Below are 24,988 nucleotides of genomic sequence, written 5' to 3' on the forward strand. Positions count from 1 at the left end.
CCATCTAATTAGATGTGTATATATATAATCACAATATATATACACAATACATGCTGAACTCATTTGCAGTATCACAGTGCCTTCAACAAGGATTTTGCCTGAGGCTCAGTTGTGCTTCCAGCACAGATTTTTAAGTTATACCATTACTGCAATGTATGAAAACAGTGTCAGTGGTGTGTTTGCTCACTAATTATCTGTGACCTCTACCAATGCCAATGATGATGCTTATTAAAATAAATCCTATTGATGCTATTCTTTTGGATATGTTTCCGTTGAGATTTTTCCATTAAAATATGAAAGAACTCTAGCATTTGAATTAATGAAGGTATCCAGGCTATATAGTTTTGCAAAAGCTGTTTCTGGAGTCATTGCTTCATTTAAGAACTTTACAGTATTAAGCAGTGACACAGTTAATCTGAATACCTCAGAGGCACATGAATTTGTATTAAGTCTAAACTGAAACTCTTCCAACATCTTTTCCTATTTCCCTGTAAGAAGAAATTCAACACAGAAGACAGATGTAAACGTAGAAAACAAAAGATGAGAAAGTATTATAGAATCATATACTCATAGAATCACAGAATGGCCTGGGTTGAAAAGGATCATCTAGTTTTCCCCCCCAGCCACAGACAGGGTCGCCAACCACTGGACCAGGCTGCCCAGAGCCACATCCAGCCTGGCCTTGAATGCCTCCAGGGATTGGGCATCCACAACCTCCTTGGGCAACCTGTTCCAGTGTGTCACCACCCTCTGAGTGAAAAACTTCCTCCTAATATCTAACCTAAGCCTCCCCTGTCTCAGTTTAAGACCATTACCCTTTGTCCTATCACTATCCACCCTCATAAACAGTCGTTCACTCTCCTGTTTATATGCTCCCTTCAAGTCCTGAAGGCCACAATGAGGTCTCCCTAGAGCCTTCTCTTCTCCAATCTAAACAAACCCAGTTCCCTCAACCTTCCCTCACAGGAGAGGTGTTCCAGCCCTCTGATCATCATAGTGGCCCTTCTCTGGACCCGCTCCAAGAGCTCCACTATAATAAAATAAAATAGAAAAAAGTATAAAAATCAGTACTTCAGGAAATGATACAGAACATGGTATTCTGTGCTTTATAAGTATAGAGTTTTGTTGTACATAAGTAGTAGTCTCCAAGAGGTACGGTGTTTGTGTCAATCCAGAGGACCTTTTGAAACATACATAGTACAAGAAATGGACCAAGACAAACTTCTTCTGTTTGATCACTCTTGACACTTAAATTCCCTGTATTGTCATCTTTACTTCCACAGTCCCCCATCCCCACTACTAGACATGTTCAAATAGCAGCAAAAAAATTTAGAACGGAAAGGAAAACAGTTCAACAGTGTGTGGCCTACTGAACATACTCATGAGTGGTGAGAAAACTTCAGGAAACTGTCTTTGACTTTTTTAGTTAAAGCCCTCCAACGTCGAATAAAAAACATTATATTTGGCACACAAACCTGTGAGATATAAGCAGGTTTACAGCTATTTTTCTGAGAAAGTTTTCACCTTCATGAACAGTGTTTGATTCCATCAGACAATGGAGAAAATGCCTTCCTATTACCCGGTCCAAAATATTGAACATTTATGTTATGCTATTTTAAGGCCTCAGTTAAAAAGTCTGGTTACCACTCAGTTTTGCACAGAAGTAATTTTAAACCATTTGAGTTTACTGGAAAGCAGAATAGTCATATAATGGATGTTTGGTTCATAAACTGCTGTCATGATTTAGAACAGAGATAGAAATGCTATTCAGAGATTTAAAAAAGAAATTATTCCACAAAAATTTCAACGTATATTGAATGAAAATGGCCTAGAAACACTCTTTTCAATTTAAAAGCCTTGAAAATACCCAGTTTTCAAAGACTCTAAAATACTAGAGCATGGAAATCATTCTGTTTATGCAAGCACACCTCTTTCCCTTCGCACTTTTCATAGTAACCCCAAATTTTTTTGTTGTTTTTTTTCTTTTTTTGTTTTTGTTTTTCTGTCTATTTTTTTATTTCTTAATTCTGTATTTCTACATCTAGAAAGTCTAAACCCAGGCTGGCTCCAGGGACCAAGCTGCAGCAGGTGTGGGAGAAGAGGACTTCAGCGTGGGGCTTTTGAGTCCTCTGCATCCCTACCTGTATCAGGCAGGGAATCCAAGGCTCAGCTGTATCTCCAGTTTATCCACATAATCCTCTGCTTGGGAACCATATGCCACTTTTAGACCTTTAGCTCTGTTAGGTACAGAGATATGATGCTAGGGTGCCAAGACTTACAAAGACTTTGTTATATATTTTTACAGATTAAGGCTATATTTCTATGATGATCTTGTGATCTTGAGATTGTGTCAGGTGTTACCTTCAAAAGTGTGACCTGTAGGGAATGGGGGAGGATTTGCTTTCCACTTAAAAACTGAACCTTGACCTGAATAGAGTGTGCTATTTTAGAGTGATTTAAGAATCACCCTGGTGTAGTTTTGTGTGTCTTTAACCTAGTTTGCCTGTAAGTAGATATTATAATGCCATTAGGACAGTCTGGAATATGCTTTAGTAGTCCTTTAATGCACACTGCATGTGTTGATGGACCATGTAAAATTTCGGTGCATTTGAGATAAATACTTATTTTCTGCCAAAATACACCCTGACAACTCTTAAGCTGTGGTGTAAGACATAAGTATATATTATCTCTATTTCAGTGCTTAATGATAAAAATGTGAATTTTAGGTAAAAAAAAAAAAAAAAAATCTGTGGAATTTTCAGGGTTTTTTGTTTAATCCATTATTGCCCTTTGAATCTACTCTCAGTAAACTGACAAATGAGAAAATATTCTCCTCTCTTACAAGCATTTTTGGGGAAAAGAAGAAAATGGCCACTATTAATGTATCACAGTCATGCAAAAAGAGTAGGGACTCACATTTCAGTCAGAAAGCAAGTAAAATATTCATAAAACAAAATGCTGGAAGGAAAAAGGAGAGAAGTGAACCACGTCTGTCTGCACTGAACTCAATTTCTGTGATATCATTAGGAAGTGATGAAGTAGCTGAAGGATGCAGACTGTATCAGAGAGGGCTCTAGACAGGCAGAATCAATGTAAAAACGAAATAGAAGCTTACAATATGTCCAAACTACTGAACCTAATATAAAAAGTTGACATTATTTTGCCTATCAGGTAGAAAAATAACATTCATCAGAGAGTCTGGTTGAAAAAGGTAGGTGCAGCTTTTCCTTTATAAGAAATAGCATGTTTAGACAAGTATATCATGCTTAGTTACTGGCACACCAATGTTTGATTGTTGCTGAGTGATGGGAACACACCTGGGGCCAAGCAGGTGGCAGGGCAGAGTGGCCGCTATGATGGACAGGCAGGGGGTGTGGCAGGTCAAGAAAACATGCCTGAATCACGCTGGGGATAGCACAGGGAAGGTCATAACGCTTTGGGAGCTGGGTGGAGGAGGTCAGATTTTTGTTTCTATTTTCCTTTTCTGTCCAAGTAGTTTTTATCTCAACCCAAGAGTTCAATTTTGTTTCCAGTTATCTCCTTCATCTTGCCTGGGTGGAATGAGTGAATGGCTATGGGATGCTGAGCTGCTGGCAGGCTAATCTACAAGAAAGAGATAGGATTTCTTAAGGCTATTTATTGAGTTAGGATCCTTAATGCATCTGACCTGCAATCATCATCACATGGCCTCTTGATTGCAGAGTTCTTAGTGCTGACAGGACCATAAAGCCAAACCTTGGCCATCAGGAGTGTGTATTTTCATCAACGTAAGCAAAGTAGTAGGAAACTTACATGTTACTTAAAACTGAGCTGTTTGAATGAAAGCTTTGGATTCCAGAAGAATACTAGTAACTGCTAATGCTAATAATGGCTGTAGCCCCTGCACACCTCCAAACTCATCTTCGAGTCCTGGTCAGTTGGGTCAGAAAGGTATGGTATTATCCCCAGGAGACCCTGTTTTCCAAACCAGGCCTGGTTGGATAAGGCTCTGGGCAGCCTGATCTGATGAGTGGCAGCACTGCCTGTGGCAGGGGATTGATACCAGGTGTGCTATGAAGTCCCTTCCAATCCAAACCATTTTGTTAATCTATCAAACAATTATAACTGGCCTTAGTTCCTTCTTTTCTGCTGCATTTGTTTGGGTGCACCTTGTTGGCAGGCTCTTTGGAAAAAAATAAAATAATGGCAACCTATACAGCCCTTTGCCATTCCTTGGTAAACGCTGTTGTGTGTAGGTTGTTTCTTGAGAGTGAGGATATTTCTGTGTAAAAGTAGTGAGTTTGCTTTCTTCAGAAGCACTTTAATATTGGCAATTAGTAGCTATGAGGAAGTTTATCTTCAAGAGGCTTTTGCACAAACAGATGGAATTTATAATTATATTCTTCAAAGCCTCATAATGAGCAGTACTAGTTTGTGAGAACTCATATAGTGAATGAAACGAACCTCTTTCCCAGCTTTTTTTATCCCTGAATGATGATTGAATTGAACAGGTATTTCAGATACCATATTTGAGGCAGTTTCAGGGTGTGAGATTTTAAATAAGCATTCCCTCTGTTTATAATTTCCAGCAACTTAACACTTAAAGTTTTAAGATCCTGCTGTCAAAGAAATAGGGTGGCATAAGAGTTTAGTGAACAATAAAGGATTTTTAAACGAGTGTGCAAATATCCGTATTTATGATTTTTCGTGAAGTTTTGGCATTGAAGATTTGAGAATACTCAGATTCCAAGTTGTCATTTTCCTTTTACAGAGTTTCATATTTAGCAGGCTAAGATTATGCTTTTTTTTAAAGGATTATGTTCTTAAATCACATACATTTAGACATCTTGACTCCATTAATCCAAATAATTGTAGAGTTTTAAAATGGGGTAATATGGTATAATATTGGAGATTCAGCAGTAAATCTTTATTTTCAATTGATTGACTGTTCATGAACTGTTGTTCACAAAACCTCCAGGTAAGATAATTTTTTTTCAACCTTTTACTTGGAAAAGCTTGGAAATTACAAATAATAATAATGTCAGAAGTTCTGGCAGAATAGATATTTGTCAAAATGAATGTAGTTTTCACAATGGATTTCAGTGGGGCCCTGCATGTTGAAAAGGTATATATGGTATCTAAATATAAGAACCTATACAATAGTTTTAAGGACATGGAATTAACCTTTTCATGCCAAAAATAGGTCAGGCCCCATAGCTAAAAACTGCAGACAGCTGCAGGCTTAGTTACAAACATAGAAAAAATGCTTTACAAATACAGAAAATTCCCACGATAAAAACAGAGGTCATTGAGCAACACAGGTCATATTCTCTCTCTAATGTGTCTAGAAACAGAAGACTATAGAAAAATAATCAGCAGAGCAAACATATCATGATCTGTTTCTTCCAGTAACCTGTACTCTCTAACAGTTGCAAGTCACGTATCTTCTAATCCAACAGCTTTCAGGGCTTAATAACCTTTAGCATTAATGGAGTAATTGCTCTTCTGTGAACTTGCTTAGTGACTGCTTACATTCAGGTCAACTTCAGCATCCGAGATCTCTGCTGATAAGGTTTTCTGAAGCTTCACTGAACTCTGGCTGAAGAAACACCTCCTTCTGTCCACACTGCACCTGCCACCTGCCTCTTCCCAGACCTTTCCAACTCTTGCTGGCAGGCGGTGCAAGGTGCAGTTGAACACTATTGTCTGTTCAAGTTTCTAATGACTGTAGAGGTCTTTTAGTGAATGCTGAAGCTCTGAGCAACTTATCTTTTCATGTGCAGATAGGTGACTGAACAGCTCCAATTGTCCGTGCAGCCCTTTTACACTGGGTTTGGTCTTTCTGACTCACTTTGGAGTCTATAGCCTGATGGAGAAGTATGTGCATCTGTCCCTGCCACTTGAGTTTCTCTGTCAATGGGATTCTGCTTTCCTTAGAGGTAACTTGGTGCAAAGAATGATCTGCCTGTAAAAGTGGAATTTCATTTACAACAAAATGGAAACCTGTTTTAATTATTCATAAATTTAATGCACTGGTTTGTAGCTTGAAGGCAAACTGCTGGTACACACATGAGATGAATAATGCTAAAAATGTTTTAAAACTACTTGTGTTACTAAATGGGATTTATGTTTTTTTGAAATTACTGGTACAATTCTTACATAGAATGTGAAACCAGATGGTCTTGTATACTTTTTTTTATGTTTAGATTTGCCTTAAGTGTTCTCAGGCCTGTTTATTCCCCCATCTTGTTCTCACCTTATTAATTATCTATTTATTGGAGAACATCACTAAAATAATCCTTTTCACAGAATCACAGAATGGCCAGGATTGGAAGGGACCTCGAGGATCATGGATCTCCAAATCCCTGCCACATGCAGGGCCACCAACCTCCCCATTTAATACTAGACCAGGCTGCCCAGGGCCCCATCCAACTTGGCCTTGAACACCTCCAGGTATGGGGCATCCACAACCTCTGGGCAGCCTGTTCCAGCACCTCACCACTCTCTTGGTAAAGAACTGACATCCAACCCTTATCTTCCCTCCCTCAACTTAAAACCATTTCCCCTTGTCCTGCAGTTATCAACCCTTTCAAAGAGTTGATTCCCCTCCTTTTTGTAGGCTCCCTTTAAGTACTGAAAGGCTGAAATTAGGCTACCCCACAGCCTTCTTTTCTTCAGGCTGAACAAGCCCAGCTCCCTCAGCCTATCTTCGTAGGGGAGGTGCTCCAGTCCCCTGATCATCTTTGTGGCTCTCCTCTGGACCCTCTCCAACACCTCTCTGTCTTTCTTGTACTGGGGGCTCCAGACCTGGACACAGTGCTCCAGATGGGGCCTCACAAGAGCAGAATAGAGAGAGACAATCACTTCCCTGTCCCTGCTGGCCACCCCTCTTCTGATTAATTATTCATCCATGTAAAATTATGAAGGTTATTTGAGGACTGAATATTTAGCATGTAGAAGGGCCTTTGGTTTACCTCTATGATTGTCAGTCTGAAATATTCCAGCCCCAAAATCAGGGCTTGTAACAATTATTCAGATGAAACTGGGACTGTAATAGAATTTTTATTTAAAAACAATGAAATCTTTACTGTATAGTGGTTTCATTCTCTTGCTTCAGGAAATGAGTTTCCATCGAGTGGGAGCTAAGAATCTGATTTATTTTTATAGGCAGCATGCAACACTTAACAAAAATTCAGTCCGAAGGGGAGAAGTTAGAGCTCAGAACTGGGTCAGCTCAGATCAGGTTGCTTATTGCCTTGTCAAGTCTTGAATGTTTCCAGGAATCCCTGAACAAGATTAAATCTGCATTCTTCAAGAACAACAAATTAATGCTATTATTTGTCTTGTTTGCTTCTCTCGGGATTTTAAGGTCACTTCTCCAGAAGCTGCAGCTGACCTTCACATTCTTCATACATCCATTAGTTAAGGCCCCAGCTGAAGCACTGTTACTCTATTAACCTATGGTATGAGATTTAAACGCTGTGTAACAGAACAGTAACTCTTTTGTTTTGTTGTGATATGTTGTCCACTTGACACTCGGTGAAATGAGCCTTAATATGCTCTCTGCATAGATGTGAAACCACATGGATGTTAAAGAAGTCTTGAGATTATAGCTGTGATTATTAGCTGTGTAGAAGAGGATGCTCTAAGAACTTGGAGCACTATATGCTCTCATAGTCATCTATATGGAAGTATATCCACCCTTATTTTTGAAGCAACACATATAGGCCATTTCATTCTTGAAAACTGTGAGCTTAGATAATAAATATTGTACTTCCTTCCTTTTAAAATGTCAGTGATCCAGCAAGTGCAGGGCTGAGAGCAAATGTTTGAGTGAGTAGCAAGCTATTAGTCAAAGCATCACTCACATTTTGAAGTGCACATTTGATTACTGATATGTTTTCAGTTTACTGTACATTCACGTTAGCTAATTAAAAGCAATGAAATATCAGGATTTTATAACAATTATCTTTGTGCTGAAACATTCTTACTTTCAGCTCATTTCCATCTTTTAATTATTGCATTTAAGATATTTTTATGCATTCCAGAAATTCTGATTTGTTGTTACAAGCTTTTATATTTATTATGATTTTATAATATAAGTACATATTTATAATTATGGCATCTCTTTCCAGTATTTAAAAATGTGCCACACTCTTACAGCTAAATGGAGAAAATTCTGCTGATGTGTCACTGAGTTCTCCGTGTCTGCTAGCCATTTAGATAAGGATAGGGCACTTTTTAATACAAATGACTACTTGTACCATCTTGCCTAATGGACTTGATTGGACTTTATTAACATTGATTTACTCTATTCTTTATGCCTTTAATGATGATGACATTAAACACAGGCAAAACCTTCAATCATGCTATGGGATTTAATTTTGTAACCTTACCACTGTATCATTTGTGGCCACTTTTTTTTTTATTAAATACAGCTCATTCTTGATGTGGCTCTTAGCATTCCTCCTTCTGGCTTCATGGACTCCTCCTTTCCCTTTCATCACCCTCCACCTAGTTCTGGTGGAGATGTATGGAAGGAAAAAAAAAAAAAAAAAAAAGGACAAAAAAACCCCCACAAAGCACATGAGATGAGTCTGTTTGGAATAAGGGGTGAAGGGGATCTGTGTTGCAACAACTGCTTTAATAAACAATTGACTGTAATCACTGCTTGCCATTTCTGGCACCAAACATTTTTGTTTCAGTTTGGCTCACATTGCATCAGAGGTAGTTTAGGTTAGATAATAAGAAAAATTTCTTCTCCAAAAAGAATGGTCAGGTGCTGGAACGGGCTGGGAAGTGGTGGAGTCACTGTCCCTGGAGGTGTTGAAGAAATGTTTAGATGTTGCACGGAGGGACATGGTTAGTTGGCATTATTGGTGGTAGATGGACAGTTGGACTGGATGATCTTGGAGATGTTTTCCAACCTTGGTGATTCTATGATTCTGTATTGATTTTAGTAAAACAGAGAAATACTGTCTACTGTTCTAAATATTTCCATACAAGCTTTCATAAGTTGTTTACAGCTACAGCATCTGAAAGTTCAGTGAGGTAAGGATTGAGACTCAGTGAGCTTTGTCCCCATTTGTCCCATTTGTTAACTTGATATGATAACAGAACCATATTTGTAGGATTTCAAACTGTTATTTAGAGTATGTAGCCTTTTTGAAAGTTAGTGTTGGGCTCCCTGAGGGCTGTAGCAGAACTCCCTCTAGCATCAGACTTGCATTCAGGCTGCTGAAGTGCTGTGGAAGAGCTTTAAATTAGAACTGCCACCACTCTTTCTCTCTCAATCTCTCTCTCTCTCTCTCCCTAGCACAATGGGAACTATTGAAAATACTTCAGAATCTGCTCAAAATTTTATTCCATTCTAGGAAAAATGAAAACCTGAAGATGCCATTTGTCCCTAGGCTACAATCTCTTAACATTCTTTGGTGTTTAAATCATTTAGGAGGAACAAAACATCTAGATTTTCTATAGCTTGTTTAAACAGTTTTCTGAATTCAGAGGCTTTGAAATTTGGGAAGCAATAAACAGTGTAGCAAAAGATTTCTTTATTTTATAAGTATCTCAGAATAAAGGTTCATTATAGTCCTCACTGATGTAAAACAGTTTGACACTGCACAAAACTGGCATTCATACATTTTTTACATTTTTGGATTTAAAATCCAGCATTCAAAGAATAATTAATGTCAGGCAGTTGCCTGAGCAAGCCTACGCTCTGCTGTAAATAACACATTCTAATTAGCACTGATGTGGATTGGAGGCTAAATATCTAATTAAGATGCATAGGAGCAGATGAGGTTAAACATCATGAACTGCATAAAGCCATGAATTGTATGTAACCTGCTTTCTCTCAATACTCCATACGTTGTCCTGGTCATGTATTGTGCTGGCATTTGTATGGCAGCACAAGCCAGGAAACCAAAGCTCTCTTCCCCAAGTTCTGTTGCATACTTCTTGTATGTGATTTTCCATGCATCAAAACCTGACTGGTCTAAGCATTAATTCCTCTTTCCATATGTGAGAACCCACCTATTCTTCCTCATTCAAGTGAGTGGTACCTCTTGATGCAAGTTTATTTTGCTGTCTTCATGTGGTTGTTGTGTATTTGTAGACTGGTTGCCTGTCACCTGTGTCCTTTGTGTAGCTGCAGGCTGGATGCTGCTGTTTTAGCTCTTCTTTTTATAACAGTGCCAAGCAAATGGTTACTACAGTTTAGATTAGAATTAAATCCTATGATATCAGTATTAATTATATATATTCTAAAGTAGCTAAATAATAGGCACTGGTACTAAGTAATAGTAGATGGTACAATCCAGTAAAAAGTTCTGAAGTAGAAAATCTAAACTATTTCATGCACTATTATAGAAGGTAGGAAACAAAGTCTCCTCAATTTTGTTTTGTTAATTCACAGTACTGCAGTGAATTTTTAATGACTGATATGATTCAACTCATACTATTATTATGAATTATATAAACAGGCATCCAGACTCACAAATGGGAAGTCGGTACGTAAGTTCCTTTGGAGTCTGGCTCATTTATTGGCAGACATTACAAAAGCAGCATCTGCCAGTCATTCTCATTGACTTTACCATCATTATCTGCTGTGATATGAAATACATGTACATTCACTCTATCAGTAGTCATGTCAATGGATCTTGTTATAAAGGTGTTAAAAATAATTAAAGAGTTAAATATTTTTCTGCCAGCACTTAGGTGCAAAAATGTAATGCTGATTAAAACAATGCTTTACTATTTAATCAAAATGTCTTTTATTATTGCAAGTAGTTAGCATTTCATTTATTTGAAAAAATGCATATAATTTGATCAGTTGTTAAAAGAGAAAAGGAAAAATTCATATACTTTTAAATGCAAGAAAACTGCATAAATCACACGATTTAGAATAGAAATACTTCAACAGAAAACAAACCCCCCAAAAGCATAAACAAAACTAACAAATGTCATCCACTGGAGCCTGTTGTTGATGGGCTAGCAGGCTGCCAAACATCTACATCCAAATTTGAGGAGATAGAAGTTTTCTTGGAATGTCCTCATTTCCAGAAGTCTCACTATGTCTCATATGTTCTGCTATCTCCTTTTAAAATACTGTTCTCCTGCTACACTTTCAGTCTGAGACTTCCTTTGAATGTCTTGAGATTTTGTGTGTGGAAGACGGCCTCTACAGCAGCCAGTAGTCTAACAGTTTTTAATATAAATTCAAGAGAAAGTTATACTTTCAAGCAACCTTTACTTTTTTAAAAAAGTAGCAATTCAGTATTCACATCTGCTTAGATAACTGCGTATTTTGTATAGAAGTTTTAAGGCAAACTGTGGGCAGTTTGTCAGTTTCTGTAGAGCTATGCTTGACTTCTTGAGAAAAGAAACAAGTGAAGTAATCCATTTTAGCCTCCTACTTGAGCTCAAGCAGAGCAGGAATACTTGTTCTTTTAAACATGGCCTTTATATTAGGTATCCCTCTCAGTGTTTATTGGGGGAAAAAAAAAATGAAAAAAAATACAGTGAATGTAGGGGAACTCCCTGAACAGTTCTTAGCTGTAATAAACATGCAGTAAACCCTTCTACTCTATTAGGCTGCAATACAGGCCAGCAAGTACACGCATATTCCCTCTGGCACTTAAATTAATGGAGTAAGTTTGTTCTGCGCAAGTTAATATTGGGTTGCCCTTTTCACCAGGTTAAAATGATAGTCAGCTCAGATGTGGTTGCAAGGATTTTACTGTTCCTACAGCTTTAAATGGAAATATTGAGAGCAAATAAGTATTTAGCTGTTCAGTGTAGAAAGATGATAGTGACTGACTGTATGTATGTGCCAGGAAATGTAATAAATTTGACTACAGTTTGTGATTCTTTAGAAAGGAGCATGAGTCATCTGCTTGTGTGTCATTGAAGCTTCTGGTGAGTCAATGAAAATAAGACTGGTTGAGAGCAGTGCTACCTCGGATGCAGTAAGATTTTGTGGTTTGGATTCAGCAACCAAAATACTTGTATGTTTGTTCTTGAGGTTGATTTCTCACTGGCAAAGACTGAATACATCATTCCATTATTTAATTTGTTTCTGTGTGTTACCTTTATTCCCTTTCAGCGTCCCTTTGCTGTCTTTGCTAAATATGTATACACACACACACATATATATATAGGTCAAGTGTTTCTGAACCAGGAAAATTTAATAGAAAACAACAAAAAAAATGTAGGAGTTAGCAGCAGTAGAAGCATGCCAGAATGTTTGTCTTTCTCTCACTCTTCCTTCATAAACAAAGACAATCTGAGCTAACTGAGCAGCTTGCTGTGATGATTTAGATTTGTCCAATTGTACAGTTTAGGAATCAGGAGGGTACATTCTCTGACTGTAAATTATTGAGATTCTTATAACTGTTGTCCTCGTCCTTACATCACAAAGGTGTCAGAAGCAATAAAAACTGGAAGCCTAGCCTGCAGAAGTAGGGAGGGTAGTTTTAGTCATCAGAATTCCCTGTGCATGAACTGCTGTCAAATGATGTTCTCTCATAATTCTCAGCCGACAATTTCACTGATAGATTGTGGCCCTAAGAACAGACCTAACTTCACTGTGCAGTGTGAAGATCCCCCTACTTAACTGAGCTTGTAGCCACATTCTTCAGTGCTTCAGGAAACCTCACCTCCTAAAAGAAGTCAAAATCAGTTGCTGTATGCAGTGCCGTCATTTTGCAAATAGAAACAAAGCTGCCACATAAGGCAATGTGTAGCATTATATTGAGATTTGTTGTAACGTTTTTGTCCAAATTGCGCATCACAGTTGTCTCTTTCAAAGCACAGTCAGAGAAACGTTGATCTGGTATATATATTGTTGGTGTTTATAATGAAAATAGTACCAACCTTTATTAACGAGTTTGTTATTTTTGTTTTCATATTGATGAAAGTTGCTGTATTTTTGTCTTGTTTAATTGCAGTTGCCCCTATTTAGGTGTAGAGGTCTTATTATCTGTCTGTTACAAATAAAGACAGTATCAAAAGATTGTCTGCTTTATTTATTCTCAAATATGATTTTATGTACCTGAAGGAGTCTCAAAGTAACTTTAGCCTTATAAATTATATCTCCAAATTTCTTTTTAGTTTTGCTAAAGCCTCTCCCTCAATAAAGGTAAAATCCAAACTCACTATAAAAGAACTTTACCGTGTATCTTCATATGAATAATTCAGCTCATGCAGTATTCAGTACCTCATTGTGTAAATTTTAAACTGTCCTCTTAGTAAGGACAGAAGCTGTCCTTTTGTAATCCAGAAGACAAAAATTTCAGAATCTTTCTCTACTGTACATGATTTTACAATAATCTTTGTGATTTTAGTCAAGGCTAAAGACATTCCCTTTCTTCTGTATTCTATTAGACATATGTGGGGGAAAAAAAAAAAAAATCTTGAATAACAAGCTTTTGTGGAAGATGTCTGCTGTGGAATTATGTTATCTTAAATGAACACGTTAGCCAGAAATGTTGCAGTTGACATTAGCTAGATCCAGCTTGTGCTCCTCCACTGAAAAGCTCTTCCTTTCAAGAAACCCTGCTTTTTCATCTGTGCAGCTTGCATTATTTAAAAATACTGTTATAAATCTCTGACCAGTATAAACTCAAAAAAAAAAAAAAAAAGTAAAAGTGCTTTTGAACATATAAACATAATTAACATTCCATTTTTTAAAGAAAGTTACTCCTGCCATAATATTTTCAGTAAAATTAGTTATTAGTGGGAAGAACAATTGCATGCATACTTGCAAAAGCTCATTGCAGGCAAATTACTAGATTTCGTGAAGCTAGCTGCACTTTTGAAAGGCAAGCTCCTATCCTTGACTCTGAACTTGTAACTCATTCTTCAAATCTTGTAGGAACATGCTGAGTGTATGTTATACCTGCTTTCAAAAGATTTCTTTTCATCCATTGTTACTCATCCAGTCTTCAATGACCTTGAACAGCAATGTACAGGAAAATAATAAATGCTTCAGTAACATTAGCTGGCTAAATTAATCTGATGAAAAATATAGCTCCCAGATTTATTTTGAATATCACTATAAGCTTTGTATTGTTTTGAAGAATAGCAGTAGAAGTCAACATTATGCATTCACTGCTTACCAAATAAAAATTTAGTACAATAAATACTGAATGAATTATCGTAGGTGGTGTTATACTTAGTGAGCATGAGCTTAATGTGTTTTTTAAAACCAGTTAGTCTTTGTTCCATTAATTTAAGCTTTAGCAGTCCCCTCGCTTTTTTTTTTTTCTTTTTATTTTTTGTTCTGACTGATGGAAAGCTTGAAAGATAATTGTTTTTTTAATGTTTATGCTACTAAGTCAGGTTCCTGTTAGTAACAGAACTGAAAATCTATTTCAAAATGCATCAAATTCCTAAATAATAGGATTGTGAATGATCTGGATGGTCAGTTTAGGTTTTGTGGATCAAGTGAGGAGTGGAAGAAGGCTCAAATAAAATATCTGTTCCCATCATCTTTGAACTGCTTTTGTCTTTTCCCTTCCCCCCCCCCCCCCCCCCCAACTGATTTGCATCTTGGTTAAAATAATACTGGAAATATGACAGTAACCTTTCACGAAACAAATACTTTTCCATTGATTCTTGCACAAGAGCAGTAATCTCAGTTTTTTTAGGGACCGACAGGCCTTGGAGAAGGATGGGGATTGGGAACAAAGAAGGAAGATGTGGCAGCAGCTGATGCTAGGGCTCTCTGCTGGACAGTGCGATTTCAATGCCAAGATGGAAATCGAGAGCCTCTAGTATGTTGTCAATGGATGTGATGACATCTCTGGGCAAGCTTGATGCTATAGCATTTGTCCTGCCCTGATTGAGAGGGATCCACCTTCTCTGGTTTGATGTTGCCTTCAGGTCAGATCAACATCCATTGGCTTGGGTTTGCTGTTGCTCCCTCGACGCCTAAATTTGTTTGGTGGAGAAGGAGCCATTCTTCTCCACAAAGATGTGAGAGAGAGCTCTATCTAAATTGCTTCTTGTGCCAGAAGACCATGAAGACACAAGTCTGTTGGCAAGTGCTATTCTGCTGTAAAGGTACTCAAAGCAGTTGGCAAAGAAGTTGGCTCAGGACATCATAAAGCTGTGGTGGTGTGACTCTAAGAATGTTCCATGATGACCAAAACATGTCTGTGTTGAGAAAGGGGAGGGTATGGCCTAAGAGTTGCCCTAGTTGCCGCTAGTGGGATTCTGCAGGGCCCCATTTTTGAACTGGTTCTTCTTAACCTTTTCATCAATGATTCCAATAAAGATCTGGAAGTTATATTAAGTAAATTCGCAGCTGATGCTAAATTGAGAGTAACGTTGACTCCTTGAGGAGAGGCCTTGCACCAGGATCTTGACAAATTTGGGAGTGGTTACCATCTGCATGAGGAAGAACAAATGTTCGATTCTGCACCTGGGATGGGGCAGCCCTGGCTCTGTGTACAGACTAGAGGATAGGAGCTGAAGAGCAGCTCCATGAGAAGGGATCTGTGGGTTCCGGTTGATGTCAAGTTGAAACTGAGTCAGCAGTGTGCCCTGGCAGCCAGAAGGACCATCTGTGCCCTGGGCTTCATCAGGCTTAGCACTGCCACCAGGTCAGGGAAGGGATTGTCCCACTCTGCTCTGGCTGGTGCAGCCTCATCTGGTGCACCCTATATGCAGGTTGGGGTGCCACAACATAAGAAGGACATGAACATTTTAGCATCCTAAGGAGAGCTATAGAGGTGGCTGAAGTCCCCGGCTTTGCTTAGTCCAGAGAAGAGGAGGCCTCATGGCAGCTGTAGCTCCTCACAAGGGGATCAAAGGAGAAGCAATGAGCTTTGCTCTCTGCTCTCAATGACAGGGCCTGAGGGAACAGCATGGAGCTGTGTCAGGGGAGGGGCAGCTGGGAGTCAGGGAAAGGGTCTGCACCCAGGGTGGTGGGCATGGAACGGGCTGCCCAGGGCTGTGGGCACGGCCTCCAGTGCTGGAGTTCTGGGAGCGTTTGGTTACCACTCTCAGACATAGGGTTTGGGTGGTCTTGTGTGGAGCCAGGTGATTCAGTGATCCTTGTGGGTTCTTTACAACTTGGGATACTCTGTGATTGTGTGATTATACATATACATCAATATATGAAAAAATGAGCTTTGTTTATTTTGGTAGTAACAGATATCTGAAGAATTTATAACCTGTCATACTCAGGTGTGACACTCAGAGTTGATTATACCATCTAAGTCAGCTTAGAACTGGCCCACCAACTGTGCTTAAAACATTCCTTATGCTTTGATTTGCTTGCTTACAGTTTGCACATAGTGAGCAATGTCAATTTATTTAATGTTTTCTTCTATGAGGATAGTTAACGTTTTTGAAAAATAGTATTAAAATCACTGAAATTAATTCTTTCAATTTTAGCAGTTGATATTATGGATGATATACCTTTCTGGAAGATTATGTATTGTAGCCCTATTAAAAACTGCTGGTGATGTCATTATAGGATATTTTTCCTGCTCTAATTAGAGACCATATAAGTAGATTTTATTATGTTGTTCAAAACAGAGCTTCAGTTTTTTTTTTAATATTATTATGCCATTACAATTAATATCTGTTCTTAATCTAATTTCTTTCTTATGAAAAATGCAATACTCTGGATCAGGAAAAAATAATCTGGTTAGTGATGTGATTCATTTCAAAATCTCATTTTCGAATTGTATTAATAGATAAGATAGAATGGCTAATTAAAGTGAATTTAAGTTGCGCTGAACAAACCTCATAAGGAAACTTCATTTGAAAATAGAATAAAAGTTTGACTATGTGTCTAATTAATAAATAAAGAGTTCCCTTTGCTTTCAGAACAGAGAAAATAATTCAGTTTCGTGAATTTAAGCATTCCCAGGGATGGTGAGCATTGAAACATAACTTTAGAAAGTTCTGTTACACATTATGAAACTTCTGGTATTTTAATTATCACATAATTAATCTTATAGCAGAATTCAGTGATGGAAAGGTAAAATAGAAGACATTACAAACAAAGCAGTTTTACATGTTGTGCCTCTGAAGGTCTTAAATTCTGGCTTCAGAAGCCTATGATAAACTGTACTGAGGAGATAACATAGATTATCTGCATAGCCTGAGCAATAACTGGAGGCTTTGGTGAGGCTGCTCTTCACCTGTTGAGCTCTTCTGTTTCTCTGACATCAGAACTTCCCACACATCCCTGTCCTTTTTCGGTAAGCAGCATGCCTTGGGGTTGTGCAGAACTTCCGAATGAGTGCTGTCTGTCTCAAAAAGCAGACAAGGTTTTGATTACTATGACAAATTTATTTGCTGCTTCTTTAATTTGCAGTTGATGTAGAGAAACAAATTTTGGCATGCTAAGAAAACCAGTGATTAGCTATAATCACTATAGACTAACATGTCTATCTTTACGTCTTCATTTTCTGTTTTGAATATGCATAGCTCCTTCAGTGAGGTTTTGTAATGTATCTTAAAACTGAAATAACAGGGTGTTCTACAGAAACTTAAGGATGTGTGGGTACCCTTCTTTGCAATAACACTACAAAAGTGCAGTGACTCTGTTGAGGGGGAAATAACTTGGAGAACTGAAGTACCAGGAGAGTGAGGTAGCAACACTCAAGTGTTAGAATTTGGGGATGAAACTGGCTTCTGCTCTGGGAGCATGCGTCTTTTCTCCCAACTATGAATTTCCTTCAGATAATTGGTAAGACCTTCCCCTTCATTCCTGTATGGGTAAGGGTAAAGTTTGCAATGTATGACTCAGAAATGGCTGGTGTAGAATTTCAGCTGCAGAAGAAGGAAAGGCCTCCATTTTCTATCAGGAGAAGGATGAAGGGAGGAACGACACCTTACGCTGCCTGAGTAATTGCTCAGCTTGATTTCCCATGAGCCTGTAAAGCTGTGGCCTAATTAAACTGTGCCTAGTCCATTGTTCTTCCCTCTGGAAGACAGGAACAATATCTTTTGATGCTTTAATAGTAATCCAGCATCAGTGAAAGGAAATGTCAGTCAGTTTCATGGAACTTCCCAGCAGAACTGAATGAACTGTAAATGAATGTGTCTGGGAAAGAAATTCAACCTTCAATATGTTTATCAGAGCAAGTGCAAGTATTTTAATAATCCCTTTTTTATTAAAAATGACTCAAAAGACCTGTTGAGATTAGCTCAATAGCTTTCCTTTATTGTTTCACAGAGTGAGGCATCAAACATATTGACTGCAAGAAAAGGCTGATTCTTAAAGTCTTGCTAAGGGTAACATCTGTAAGCCAATTGAACTTTAATTTCTTTCTTCCCGATGTACTTCAACAAAATTTACATGTTTACGAACTGAAGAGAAAATGACTTGAAAATGTTACTTGAAGCCCTCTGGCCTATGTTCCATCTTCCTGGGCAGCATGTTGTCTTTGTTTTGTTTTTAGTATTCAGCATCCTGAGGTCATGGCCAAACTGTAGGGCACCTTGCAGTCTTTTCCCACAGCTCGGCACATCAGGGCACTGGTGCCCTTCTGGACACTGCAGCCTGGTTTCCATGCCTGTCCTGGAGGTACAGGCCTTGTCCTAAGCTAAGGTCTCTGTTACTTCACTCTCCTTGGAGTCTGAAGGACTTTTGCATTCATTAGCTTTATTCTGACAAGATTTTTCCCATTAAAGCCTAATGTAATCTTAAATCTTTTGTCTATTGTCATGCCTAACCTTGAATTCTCTGTCTTTACAATGTCAAATTCTCCTTTAATTTATTCAGACTGTCTCTTATCTGTTGATACTTTCTGTTGCTAAATTTCCCAGATGAACTGATAATAATAAGCCAGTAATACTGTGACATGCCTAAAAAACAGCTTCCAACTTGTATTGCAGTAATAATCCTCTTAGAATCTAGCCTGCCCTCGTACAAAAAGCACAGTCTTAATATGTAGAAAATAGGAAGTCTGAGATCTCTTCCTCAACCAAGTTTTGCCCTCTATAATGTTTCTGAAAAATAAGTTGTACATTATATTGAAGTTTTATAATAATAAAAAATGCATTCATTTTAAAGAACCTTAAATAATAGCTATCTTGTGATCTTCTGTTGTCATGTATTTTGCTGGAGTCATCATTATGAACTCATTCCTTGAAATTTTGTCAGTTTGAGACTTAGGAAGTAGAAGTACACTCCTACCCTGATAGCTTGTGGGAGAAAATTCAAGTTATGACTTGTTATAATCCTCTTCCTTTCTTCTTCTTTCTCCTTTCCTTCCTTCTTCCTTCTTGTCCACTCTCCCTTTCTGTTTCCCATTATTTCCCTTTAGTTTCCCTTTGCATAGAATTTGTTTATGCTAATTTATTTATGCAAACTTATTCTAAGAATGCCAGTAGTTTTACACAGAACTCAGAATTTTTAAAGCTTTGAATTAACAGTTTTTGAACACTAAGTAACAGAAGAGACAGTGTTCATCAACAGATGTCTTTGTACCCTCTCCAAACAAGTTATCTTTCAATTATTTGATATTCCTTTCTGTGTCCCTTTCATAATTATTAGTTGGCACGTAGCACTGAACAGAGAGCTTTTCACAGAATATCATCTTTTCATGCAATAATTCCTTTAATATTAACTTTTTCCATAATGCATATGAGGAATAACATGATTAAATCTTTTTTTGACTATTTGTTCAATTTACATTGGGAGAAAAAGATCTGATGCAGAGTCTTCGGAAAGAAGAACATAAATTGTTGCAAAAATTAGACAGTAGTGAGGTGAATAGGATAGAATTCAACGTTTTGTGATTTTTAAATATATTCATAATCAAAAATTTTCTATTTTCAACATTTATCTATTGACCCTTGCTTGCAGTCTGTTTCTCAATTTTCTCTTTTCTCTCTTTTCTGTCTGGTTTTGTCTTTTTCAGTAATGCTTTTTGTCATGGGATTGATTCAGTTGCTGACTGAGTTTGGAAAGTAACTGGTACATTTTCAGTGTTATTTTAGTCTAATAAATATTGAGAGCATTATAGACTGTGTACATGTGGCTGAGTTAACGCATGGAGTACTCTTAAGTACACATTCTCTTATAATATGTGGTAGAAGAGACTACTGCAAGTGGCCCTGTTTTTCTGAGCTGTTAACTGTACATTACACAGGAGTTGTATGATTAAGATTAGTGCTTTTTGCCAGAGTAATAGATTCTTTTCTCTGTGTGATGCAGTATACATATGTTCAGAATTCTAGTCAGAGCTCTCCTCTGTCTTCCTTTAAGTTGGGAGTTTAATTTCATCCATAATAAAACAGGAATCTTATCTTACTTTCTGCATCACATTCTTTTGTGATTTTCTTTTTAGAATAAATCCCTTGGATTTCGTATGGGTCTCTTTATGTTATGTAAAGATCAGCAGTTTCTGCCAACCGGCCATATCAGCTAAACCAAGAGAATTGTCTACTGTGACCTTTATTCAACACAAAGATAGTAGGTTAAATAATACATAAAACACTGCTGTGTATTTAAATCCTTAGAGTCTTTCTACTCATAAAGATTCCAATAAATTCCCCCTTTTTTTTGGGGGGGGGGGTTAGTTTTACTTCTGGAAAAGGAAGTTCTTCTGTTTCTTTCATTAAAAAACAAAACAAAACACACACACACACACACAAAAAGTTTAACAATTATTCCCTCTTTCTTCCATTTATTGTTTCCCACTGTCCTTCTCATTCCTTCCTTCAAACCCTGAGCTGTCTCCGTTAATTGTCAAACTCCCTAAAATACGCAAGTAAGGAAGAGAGAGATTCAAATTACTTTGCTAATCTATACAACTAATGTTGTAGTTTATATATGGAGTTAAACCATACAATTATCTCTAGTTTCCAATTGCTGCCAATCAGGCTGCTATGCCTCATTCACAGTAGCTGCAGTCCTTCCTCCGTCCTCTCATACCCTCTCTCTTTTCCCTCACCTGTTCCATCATCAGTGTTATAAGGGGAAAGTCTAAGTATGATTCAGCATTTCAGCCTACAGCAGTTATGTATGTGTTTGTAATACAAATCATCATGCATGTAAACTGCACAGGAGATTCCTGTAAACATTTACATTCTTGTGCAGGTAAAGGGCAGCAGTTACAGTTCATGACTTAAAAAAAAAAAAAAAAAAAGGTTTTAAGCAATGCAGGCCTAGGCTTAGCTGTGATTGTTTTTTAGTTGTTTGTGAAGCTACATGCAACTTAAAACACACTTTTCAATGACCTTGAAAATACAATGCATTTATTTGATGCTTCTGTGAGCCCTTTGTTTCTGAAGACTTACTGCAGTATCAATCCACTGAAGACATTCAATCTATTGAGCACAAAGATTTAATTACCCTATTGCCAGAAAAATCACAGCCTTCTTAAGGGTAAGGATAAGATGTGTGGCAGCAGCCTAGAGTGTCTTAAGGTATTTTTAGTTTCTGATTAATAGAAAGTATACTTCTGAGACCCTCAAAAATCAATGGTAACTTTTGTTTTAAGGTTTATTTGTGATATATTTGTAATTAAAATGTCTTGCTGCAGCTGCTACCATGCCGTGTCTTTATTTCCCTTCTTAATGGAAAAAAATATCCCACATTATTTTGTCAAGTAGAATTTTCATCTGTCCTAGATGGATTTCAACCAAAGCTGTGTGAATAATTTGAAATGGAAGACAGGTAGTTATGAAAGCCAATTCTATTTTTCCTTTGTGATAGTGATATAATTATATTGTTACCAAAATGTCATGCTCGTATTCTCAGTACTGATTTAATAACAGTAGGGGCATGATTCTTCCATGGTTTTACAGAAGTGTCTGTTGATCACTTGAACTTTCTAAAGAGTGCTAAAATGTTCCCTTAAAAGTGTATAGGTTTTGTTCTTTCCCTCTGCAAAAATAACTTCAATTCTGCAAAACTAGGGAACAAAGTAACATTTCTTCCACTTAGTCAAATGCCAGCATTTCAAATTTGTGCTATATTGAATAAGTAATATACAACTTCAGGAATACTGTGTGTGAGTTGACTAGGCATGCCGTGTTTGTATCATTGGAAACATTTTAGTAAAGCTATTTATCATAGTAAGCACTCAGTCTTATTATTTAAAACTCATATTTCAAGTGATTGGGCAGGGCTTAAAAAGCAGATGTGAATTTATTCAGAACTAGTTTTCAAATGTTTACAGTAATCAAATGGCAGCATGTGTATCAACTAGAAATTATGTATTAGAATGGATAGTGCAGGTTGTGAAAGCTGGCTAAAGAACAAGGATCCCCACTGCTGTAGAAAATATTTGATGTTTTGGATTTGTTTATTCCATGAAGCAGAAACAAGATATTACCAAAAAAATTGAAAGGAGTGAAAGAAGTACTACTTCAGAAAAGCAACAGTGAGAGAAAGAGGGAGTCATGCCAGAGTAGTCAATGGCACTATACTTTGTGCTGTACATATAAATACTGATGGGGGGGAGGAGAATGAATCTAGCAATAGAAACTGTCCTAATTCCATTATCTGTTTTAGAAAATTTCTGAAGAAACTGACATTTTCTGAAAAAAAAAAAAACATTTCTTACTTAATTCCCAGCTAGTATTGTGCATTCCAAAACTTTTCTGCTAACAGAAAAGCAAATTTTTTCCATGTAATATGGATTCCCAATTCTACACTGCTTTGTAGTAAAAGAAGATGATACACAGTGTAGCATGGTCACCATGGTTCAATTCTAGCAAATTAAATTACAGTTTTTTCTCAAATGAATCAAAGCATCTGTGAAACTTGACAAATTAGAAGTAACAGGGACAGGTGAGACTACTTGACATTCTACAAAAGAATCACTGCTTTTTATTAATATTGTCAATAGAGCTCATGCAAACAACTTTTTTTTTCAAAAGACAAAAGTGCACATAAAAGTTACAAAGTGACTAAGCTATACAAATATATAGTAGTGCATTGTTAAAATCTAATGCATTAGTCCAAATATCAGCCCAGAAACTTAACCTAACAATAGGAAGAGTAAATCATCTTTTACCATTGTCATGTTGTCCTTTTTTCTTTTGCTGCTGATATGTTGAAATACAAATTATCTTTTAGTCATTTACAGTAATGAGGCCGTGAGTCAGTATAATTCCAAGTATGTTCTATCGACATAGACTTTTGTCACACCCTCATTAGAATAAGCCTATGACTTGCTTTCTTTGTGTAATTTCAAGTTCTCTTCTAGCACTTGAAAAAGAGACTGTTAGACATTTCAGCTTGTTATGTCTTTCTGGCTTTTGGCATTATTTTTCTTATTTTTCTCCTAAAGTGAACCTTAATTGGCAAGGCCAGTTTGTGTTCAGGCTTCATTAATATTTAGTTCTGGCTTAATTGTTTGAGTAATGGTGTATGCAAATGGTTGGTTCTGCAACACTTTCTCACAAATAGAATAGAACAAAACAGTACAAAATAAATAGTTCAATTGGACGAGATCTTCAAAGATCATAGAATCCAAATACCTGGCTACTTGAAGGCTAACCAAAAATTAAAGCATATTACTGAGTACATAATCCAAATGAATTGAATATTGTGAAGAGTGGGGCTTCAACCACTGCACAGGGGAACCTGTTCCAGTATTTTACCATCCTCACAGTAAATAAATTTCCTTCATGCCTAACTTACCCTCACCTAGCACAGCTTTGTGCCATTCCTGTCCTGTCACTGGCAGGAGCATAGTTCAGCACCTCCCTCTGCTTCCCCTCTTCAGGGAACTGCAGAGAGCAGTTGAGGTCCCCTCTCAGTCTCCTCTTCTCCAGAATGGACAGCCTAGTGCCCTCAGCTTTCCCTCACGGGACATATCTTCAGCCTTGTTATAAGCTTTGGTGTCATCTGGACATTTTCAAGGACCTTAAAGTCTTTTTCACATGGCAAAGCCCAGAATTGCATGGGGTAAGGCCCCACCAATACTAAATATAATGGGAGAATTACCTCTCTTGACCAGCTGGACATGCTGTGTTTAATGCACCCCAAAATGTGACTTGTTGTCCTGGCTGAATGAACATGACAATGGCTTATATTAAACCTATGATGTCAATAGTTTAAGAGGGAATGAAGGATGCATTCCTTGCCATAAGTACTTAAAATTAGTGGTACCACTCTCTCTTTCTCAGCACCTTATTACAACATGCAGGTGTTTGAGAAAATCCTACATGTTCAGTTGTAAGATATTTTTCTCCTTTATATTGCATCATATTTATTGTATTTATTATTTACTTAAATTTGCACAGTATTTTTACGCAAATAGAATACACAAATTTTCATGATGGTGGCTTTTTCAGCTTTCAGAGGACGGATGCCATAATTTAGCAATGCTGATTCTTGCATTGGTTTTGAACTAAACTGAAGCCTTTGTTACATTTCAGTGTGGAAGACGTTGCATTGAAGATCTTTTTAATGACTTTCGAGATGGACGAAAACTTCTGGAGCTCCTGGAATGCCTTACAGGCCAAAAAATTGTATGTATATTAATGTTACTGCTCAATATTGAAGACATGATCTTACAACAATTGTCATACATTATCTGTTAATTTCCCCCACTGATGGGGCCCTATGGAAGCAGAATCTTGAATTTTAATATGAAATTGAGGAAATACTACAACTGAGCCCTATATTTGACAGGAAATCTTTGATAGGTTATATGTAACATGAAAATGCTCAAATTTGCTTGTATGCATATATTGGTAAAGAAAAACAAGGATGAGATTTGAAGTGGTTTTAAGTTGAGGGAAATAGTTTTAAGTTGAGGGAGGGAAGATTTAGGTTGGATGTCAGGGGAAAGTTCTTTACAGAAAGAGTGGTGAGGTGCTGGCACAGGCTGCCCAGAGAGCTTGTGGATGCCCCATCCCTAGAGGTGTTCAAGGCCAAGTTGGATGGGGCCCTGGGCAGCCCGGTCTAGTATTAAATGGGGAGGTTGGTGGCCCTGCATGTGGCAGGGTGGTTGGAGCTTCATGATCCTCGAAGTCCCTTCCAACCCTGACCATTCATTCTGTGAGATTTGATTAATTTAGG

The 24,988-nt window shown here is 37.5% G+C and overlaps 1 protein-coding gene across 15 annotated transcripts in view; it reads left to right on the forward strand.

Moving 5' to 3' along the window:
* Window positions 1–24,988, forward strand: part of DMD (dystrophin) — a 1,154,126-nt gene that overhangs the window by 334,231 nt on the left and 794,907 nt on the right. For all 15 annotated transcript variants that reach the window (XM_085210257.1, XM_085210277.1, XM_085210286.1 and 12 more), the window contains exon 3: window positions 24,343–24,435. In XM_085210257.1, coding sequence (XP_085066383.1) covers window positions 24,343–24,435 — 93 coding nt within the window. The remainder of the gene's footprint in view (window positions 1–24,342; window positions 24,436–24,988) is intronic.

Source organism: Meleagris gallopavo, chromosome 1, assembly GCF_905368555.1.
Source record: "Meleagris gallopavo chromosome 1, MGAL_WU_HG_1.1, whole genome shotgun sequence".
Lineage (NCBI taxonomy): Eukaryota > Metazoa > Chordata > Aves > Galliformes > Phasianidae > Meleagris > Meleagris gallopavo.